We start from the raw sequence: 8,374 nt of genomic DNA, 5'->3' as shown, positions 1-8,374 counted from the left end.
TTGCTTCTGTTTCTGATGCACTGCCTTTAACTCAGTGGCCAGTTGTTGTTTGAGGTGGAGCCATTCTGGATCCAGGGCACGTGGCATATCTGGTGGGATGGGGAGTTCCTGGAGCAGTGTTTTTCTGTAGTTGTTTAGACTCCCAAGAGACTCCTGTCTCCGTATGTTCTCTGGCATTGCTACAGTTTGTTCCCTGGACTCCCTTGCCTTTAGGGGAATTCCCAATTGTATCTCTAGGATCTTCTTTCTCAGATGGAAATTTAGCTTGGCCAAGATGGGTTCCCCGAGTGAGTAGGGCTTCGCAGGCTCTGTCTGGCTTTCTAGAGGCACCATCTTGATTATTCCTTCCATCTGCATTTCAGCCTGGAATTCACCTGCAATGTGTGCACAAGTCTCGTTGGCATCTTGAAAGCCTGGCCCAGGACTTAGACCCTGCTCTTCAGGTAAGGTTATCTGAGTCAGAGGTTCTACTGGGAATTTGACAGGCCAGGCACCATCTCTGTTTTCATAGCTTGGGAAGTTATTGCTGGGGCCATGGTCATGGAGAGAGCCACATAATAAAGAGCAGGCATCCCTGACAAGAAGGCCAGATACTTGTGCCGTAAAGTTGTCTCCAGTTTTTCAATGGCTCCCTCGGACAGGGCTTGGGGCAGCTTAGGATGTTCAGTTATAGCATCTGGTGAGGCTTGCTGCTGCTGGTCAAGGGCCGTTGGCATCCAGGGTGTAATTTTCTGTTGTTTGTCTGGATCATTTGCTGCCTGTAGTTCTAGGGGCTTGCTTTCTGGGGTGCAGGTAAAGGGAGCCACTTCCAGGCCCCCAGGAATTCTGCATTCCCAGGAGCCACATACGCAGACAGGAACCTTGCCCTGGTGAATCTGCCCACATTTGGAGTCGATGTGGCTCTGCAGTATTGCCTTGGCCTGGTCAAACAAGTGCAGCACAGGGACTGACACACTGGGTCCTTGACGGCTGGGAATGGGTTGCCAACGCCAATGCCCTCTAGAGCTGTAGGTTGGGGGACGTTCACGTTGTCTAGGGCTGTGCTGCTCCAGGAGAGAGTCTGCTCATCAGCAGAGGACAGGAGCAAATGGATGGACTGCTGGATCTTCTGGGGCAGGCCCCAGCGATGGTGAATCAACTGTCTCTGGAGATGGAATTCCAGCAGCCTCCTGGCATGCTCTGGGAAGAAGTGTAGTTCCCTTGTGAGGACTGAGATGGGCTGCCCTGACCAGGAAGTTTTTACAGTCTCAGAAGACTGGGCTTTGTCACAGGGCTTATACTGCATGGGGCTCTGGGTGTGCTGATTTCTCTGGAAAACATCTGGCAAGCCCCACTGAAGCTGGAGCTGCCTCTGCAGCAGGTGCCACTCCAAGGCTTCACACTCATCCAAGGTCAGAAACGGGATATTGATCTGAGCTTGTTGGTGCTCAGGTGGAGCAATCCAATTTGGGGAAGATGGAGAAGAGGGTGGAGCTGACTGGGGTAGAGTTTTAGGCATCAGAGGGAGGAAGGAGAGCTCCTTGAAGAGAAAAGGATCCTTCAAGGGGGACTTGGACATGCTCCTGTTCATGGAGAGGCCTTGAGAGCCCAAGAAAGTGTCAACCCGGGACTCACTGTGCAGAGAAGGGAGGCCACAGAATAGCTGGCTGTATTTCAGCTGCACATGGTCCACTGAGCCGTTAGTCTGTTGCCCAGGCATTAGATAAAGGCCACTTAATTCTTTAAGGGCTGGAGAGGGCAAGGCTAGAGCCATATTGTCTGGGATTTGCTGGTAGTAGTGTCTTTGTTCTGGGTCCATAATGGACCATTTAGAAACCCAGAAGACCTGGCTGGGCTGGCCGGCCATATATGAACCCCAGTTCTGGTATGAAACGGTCCCAAATTTCTCAATAGAGAACTGAGAAGTATTCTGGATGAAAGAAACTGGTTGGTTATGTACAGGGTGGTAAAATAATGGCAGATCTGGTATAAGCTGCCTCAGGGACTCTTCCACACGTCTGGGGAGCCCCCACCTCTGGAAGTGCATCAGTCCTTTTACATGTACCTCAAGAAGCCTCCAGACTTCAGTACTGAGGAATAACAGGTGGGCAGGGAGGACAGTGACCATATGTAAGGCCATAGCATGTGTCAAGGTTGTGATTTCTTGGTTCAGGGTCAGCAGAGAAACCTGAGGATTCAAGGGCTGCTGGCCTTGGTTCCCATAGACAATGTTGGGGTTGCTCTGCATCATCTGCAGGTTCACTGAAACCTTAGGTTCCTCAAACCTTGAAGAAAACATAGTCTCTGGGCCCTTGGGCGCCTCTGGTACTTGAAATCCCTGCCTTAGCTTGAGGTGTTCAGCCCAGTAATCACAGATGCTGGCTGCACCAGTTGACTGGGCAGCTGACTGGGTTAAGGATTTCTCTGACACTGTGAGGGTTGCAGATGGAAGTGAAAGGTCTTTGGAGTGTGGGGAACGATGCTCCAGACTCTGCTCAGAAGACACTTTAGACGTGGACAAAATCTCTAGGTAAGAGCAGCCCTGCGACGGCCTCCTTGAAGTGGGGGAGATCAGGGTGTTCTCACCCACCACCACCTGCTGAATCTCTAGAGCCATGGCATCGCAGGTTTGGCAGCAGGAATCTGCACACAGGAGCTGCCGCACGCTCCCCTCCTGAGGAAGCCGGCCCTGGCTGGGAGGGAAACATGGCAACTGTTTGTTACTGATGAAGTGACATCTGCCTCTTCGCAAGTGTGTGGCCTGGAGATTGTGCCTGCCCTCCCCTAGTCCTGTAAACCCTGAGGCCTGCATCCGCTGGGTGTTTACTCATATACTTTTTTTTTTTTTTTTTTCCTAGGGAAATGCCATTTGGCAAGTTATGGTGGGCTGGGCTGAGGGCCTGGGGCTTATTGGGCAAGGTCTCAGACAACAGCTGGGAGCACAGGGCCTTGAGAGACTGGGAGGTGGGTGAGTTCCCTGCTGACCTGTGTTGAGAAGCTGAACTAGGAGAAGGAACCAGGCAGATGGGGGAGCCAATGGTTAGCTGATGGGGCAGCACCAGGAACATCACCAGGTAGAACCTGGAGTCATTCTCTTTTGGGGCTTAGGCCACAGCCTGGTATTCAGTATTTCTAAACTGTAGAAAAGGAGATCCTTTTGGGAATTCTGTGTTCTGGGGATTAAAGAGTGTACACAACATCTCTTGAGAGTCCATCCCCATTCTCTAGAGATCACCTGTCACGCCCCATCACTCCCCATTGCTCGCATTACCGCCTGAACCCTCCCCTCCACCCCCACCAGCGGGCCGTGGAAAAATTGTCTGCCACAAAACCGGTCCCTGGTGCCAAAAAGGTTGGGGGCTGCTGATATAAGTGATATCATATGGTATTTGTCATTCTCTGTCTGACATACTTCGTATGATAATGTCTAGGTCCAACCATGTTGCTGCAAATGGCATTATTTCACTCTTTTTTAATGGCTGAGTAATATTCCATTGTGTGTGTGTGTGTGTGTGTGTGTGTCTGTGTATACCACATCTTTTTTTTGAATTTTTATTTTTATTTTATTTTTTTATTAGTTTCTGCTTTATAACAAAGTGAATCAGTTATACATATACATCTGTTCCCATATCTCTTCCCTCTTGCATCTCCCTCCCTCCCATCCTCCCTATCCCACCCCTCCAGGCGGTCACAAAGCACCGAGCTGATCTCCCTGTGCTATGAGGCTGCTTCCCACTAGTTATCTACCTTACATTTGGTAGTGTATATATGTCCATGCCTCTCTCTCACTTTGTCACAGCTTACCCTTCCCCCTCCCCATATCCTCAAGTCCATTCTCTATTAGGTCTGTGTCTTTATTCCTGTCTTACCCCTAGGTTCTTCATGACATTTTTTTTTCTTAAATTCCATATATATGTGTTAGCATACGGTATTTTTCTTTCTCTTTCTGACTTACTTCACTCTGTATGACAGACTCTAGGTCTATCCACCTCATTACAAATAGCTCAATTTCATTTCTTTTTATGGCTGAGTAATATTCCATTGTATATATGTGCCACATCTTCTTTATCCATTCATCCAATGATGGACACTTAGGTTGTTTCCATCTCCGGGCTATTGTAAATAGAGCTGCAATGAACATTTTGGTACATGACTCTTTTTGAAGTATGGTTTTCTCAGGGTATATGCCCAGTAGTGGGATTGCTGGGTCATATGGTAGTTCTATTTGTAGTTTTTTAAGGAACCTCCATATTGTTCTCCATAGTGGCTGTACCAATTCACATTCCCACCAGCAATGCAAGAGTGTTCCCTTTCACATCTTCTTTTAAGTGATTTTTTTTCCTATTGTGATTTTCTCTTTCTTATAGATTCTTGCTTCTTTTCTATTTAGAGAAGACCTTTCAATATTTCTTTTAGGATAGGTTTAGTATTGCTGTATACTTTTAGTTTTTGCTTGTCTGAAAAATTCTTTATCTCTCCTTCTATTCTAAATGATAATCTTGCTGGGTATACTAGGTTGCAGATTTTTCTCTTTCAGGACTTTGAATATATCTTGCCACTCCCTTCTGGCCTGAAATGTTCTGTAGAGAAATCAGCTAATAGACTTATGGGGGTTCCCTTGTGATTAACATTTTGCTTTTCTCTTGCTTCTCTTTAACTTTTGCCATTTTTATTATAATACATCTTGGTGTAGATGTGTCTGGGTTCATCTTGTTTGGGACCCTCTGTGTTTCCTGTACCTGGGTATCTGTTTCCTTCTTTAGATTTGGGAAGTTTTCAGCCATAATTTCTTCAAATATATTTTTGATCCATTTTTCTCTTCCTTCTCCTTCTGGAATCCCTATCATGTGTAGATTGGCTTGCTGTATATCATCCCTTAAGTCTCGTATATTGCTTTCATTTAAAAAATTTGTCTTTCTATTTGCTGTTTTGATTGGGTGATTTCTATTAATCTGTCTTCCAGATCACTATTCATTCTTCTGCATTATTTAGTTTGCTATTTATTGCCTTTAGCTGGGTTTTCATCTTGGCAAGTGAGTTTTCTAATTTTGATTGGCTCATCTTTGTAGTTTCTAATTCCTTGTTACAGTCAACTGCATTTCTATCGATAGACTTTCTTAATTCCTTCAGTATTTTTATTACCTCCTTTTTGAACTTGGGGTCTAATAGACTGGAGAGGTCTGTTTCATTGTTTGTTCTTTCAGGGGAATTCTCTTTATTTTTTAATTGGGAGTGGTTTCTCTGCTTCTTCATTTTACTTATATTTCTCTGACTATGAATTTAGGAGAAACAGTTATCTACTGTGGTAAGGGCTGTTTTTATGTGGGAGCATCCTTGTGTAGCCTGCATAAGTCTAATGTTTTTGGTGTGAGGGCTATTTTTAGTATGGATGCCTTCCACAGCTTTCCTCAGTGTGTGCTGGCTGTTATCCCCTTGATAGGGGGTGTGATTGGTATTGGTGAACCACAGCCTGCACCAGATGTTGAATTGGGCCTCCTCTTTGCTCTGTGGTTGTCACATCCCTGTCGGGGGCAGGGTCTGCTCCCTAGCTGTGGGAGTAGAAGCCCCCAGATCTGGTTCTAAGCTGCAGTATGAGGTAGGTGGGACTGGAGCGCTCCCACTGGGAGAGGAGCCACTGAGTATTCCTTTGCAGGAGCTGTCCACTAGGAAGTGCACTCTGTGGTGTCGCCTGTCACTTGTTTTGTGTGCTCACAAAGTACACTGTTGTTGGCACTGTCCTTGGCCCCACCTTGAATGCTGGCAATCTGCCTAGATGTCCCTCAGGCGCTGTGCTCACAAAGCTGCCGGTGCAGATCCGCTGACGTCCAGCACCTAGATCTCTTGTAGCTGTACACCTGGACCTGCCATGGGAACTACAGGAATCAGCCCAGACCCCAGCCCTGCCTCTGTGTGTGCAGGCCCACAAAGCCTGCCACTGCTAATGCTGGACCTGCTCCAGCCACGGGAGCACCAGTAATCTTCTTGAATGTTCTGCAGCCCCTGCACTTACAAAGCCACTGGTGGCGCAAATCTGCAAAAGTCGCACAGCCACTGGGAGTTGGCTCAGATTTCAGCCCCGATTCTGTGTGTGGGAAGCCTGCGGGTGCTTGTGTGCTCCCACAGCTCGGAGAGGTGGACCCTCGCCCACTGTGAACACGCAGAGAATGAGGTTACTAGGGCGGGGGCCCTGCCCCTCCCTTTGCATGCATGTTAACAATGCGACTTCTATGCAGGACCTGGGCTCCATACTGTGCACATCCCTGGTTGTGGCCTGGACCACACTCCAGTCCCTTCAGACCCTCTCCACGCAGCCAACCCCAGTCCTCTCCCCAGGTCCGTATGCTGAAGCCCAAGTTTCAGCACCCACTCCCCAATGCACACCAGCAGACGTGTGTTTCGGGCTGGGGAGTGCAGCGAGGTGGCTGGGACTGTCTGTGCTGGTCTCTCTCTGTTCTGCCTGCCGCAAGCCAGCTGCTGCACTCTCCTTTGAGCCTTTGAAGCTCCCTATCTGTCCTGGTTGATCTCCCAGCCAGTGAAGGGGGTTCCCAGAGTGAGGGAACCTTTCCCCTTTTACAGGTCCCTCCCAGGGGCGCAGGTCTTGTACCAATTCCTTTTTTTCCTTTTGTCCTACCCGGTTACGTGGTCATCTTTCTTGCAGATTTGGTTGTATGAGACCTTCTGCCAATGTTCAGTAGGTATTCTGTGAGAATTGTTCCACGTGTAGATGTATGTTTTGTGTATTTGTGGGAGAAGGTGAGCTCCACGTCCTTCTATTCTGCCATCTTGATCTCCGCCCTCTGCAAATATTTTTTTGTTATTTGATGTTAATGATGATTTTTTTTGCCATGCAGAAAAATTTGCATTTTATGTAGTCAAACTTATTAGCCTTAATATTTTGTCTGATGGCTTCTGTGTTTTAAGAAAACTTAGAAAGGTTTCGCTCTCTGAAGTTATAGAAGTTCTCCCCAATTCTTTAGGTACTCACGGTTTTATTTCTTTATGCTTACACCTTTGCTCCATTTAGAATTTATTTTTGAGTAATGTTGCTAGTTGGTACTTGTATTAGTTATGAATTGCATTCAAGTACATGTAACAGATTTAACTATAAAACAGTTTCTCAGGGGTTTTTGCATTCTGCTTAGGACAAAGGGAAGCTGGAAATAGCATTGCTTCCGCTATTACAACAACAACAAAATCACAAGACAATCTGCAAATTCATAACTTTTTGGAATTTATCAGAGAGCTGATGTTCCAGGGCAATCTAATATTAATCTTAGGAAAGACAGGTGCCTCCAAGGAGATATAGCACAGATGCACTTGCTTGTTTGGGGCTGACTCCATCCCCGGACACCATCAAGCTAGTAAGAATTCAGCTATAAGTTTTAAGGAATCACTAAATGCCAAATATAGGCCAGTGTGAGAATACAGAAACTCTGGGAGCCACAAGTACAAGGGCAATTCACACTCATTTGCAGACTCTTCTCCATGGACCTTACTATGTGTTCACAAGAAAGATCGGGGCAGCGTGCAAGTCCTGAGAAAGTTTCCCTTGTGGTATACAGGCCTGTGGGAAAGGAAGGACAGCCACTGCAGGGAAAGGCATCAAGCCCTACCCAGATCCTTCTCCCCTATCTTCCCTATAGAACCAAAGCCTTAAGCCACTGGGCGAAAGGCAGTAAATCCTGTCATCAGGTAGCAAATCTTGTATTGGTGAAGACCAGCTACATCTGGAGAAAGGGGGAAAAAAACCCTTACCCCTGTGAGACCCAGATCATTAGAGGTCTTCCAACAGAGGGTGGGGTAGGATTGTAAAGGAGGCCCTAACCGTAAGACCCGGTGGGTACAGTGCCTATATAAAACTGATGCTGAGGGACTTCCCTGGTGGTGCAGTGGTTAAGAATCCACCTGCCAATGCAGGGGACACAGGTTCAATCCCTGGTCCAGGAAGATCCCACATGCTGTGGAGCAACTAAGCCCGTGTGCCACAACTACTGAGCCTGTGCTCTAGAGCCCGCGAGCCACAACTACTGAAGCCCGTATGCCTAGAGCCCATGCTCCGCAACAAGAGAAGCCACTGCAACAGTAAGCCCACGCACCACAACGAAGAGTAGCCCCCATTCACCACAACTAGAGAAAGCCTGTGCAGAGCAATGAAGACTCAATGCAGCCATAAATAAATAACATAATTTTTAAAAAATGCCAAAACATGTCTCAAAACAAAAATCTACATATAACAAATTTGAATCAAACATAATAAACCAGTCTTTAAAAAAAATTAAACTGATGATGAATCAGAAAAACAGAGAATGCCTCCCCTGCCCTGCCAAGGAGGTTTGTAAGTATCGAGTAACACGCAACAGCAGTCTACTGCTAAAATAGCATCAAGAGTATAGAG

General features: G+C 46.9%; 1 protein-coding gene across 1 annotated transcript; it reads right to left on the bottom strand.

Annotated features, from left to right (window-relative positions):
- Positions 1-467: 467 nt before the first annotated feature.
- LOC307054810 (putative protein SPATA31F2P) lies at positions 468-2,791 on the bottom strand (the record flags this gene model as incomplete). The annotated part of the gene is given in 2 exon segments (XM_079706697.1): positions 468-947; positions 950-2,791. Coding segments are annotated over 2 exon segments (2,322 nt in total).
- Positions 2,792-8,374: the final 5,583 nt, after the last annotated feature.

Source organism: Hyperoodon ampullatus (assembly GCF_949752795.1).
Source record: "Hyperoodon ampullatus genome assembly, chromosome: 6".
Taxonomy (NCBI): Eukaryota; Metazoa; Chordata; class Mammalia; order Artiodactyla; family Ziphiidae; genus Hyperoodon; species Hyperoodon ampullatus.
This window is presented reverse-complemented; position numbering and strand designations above follow the sequence as displayed.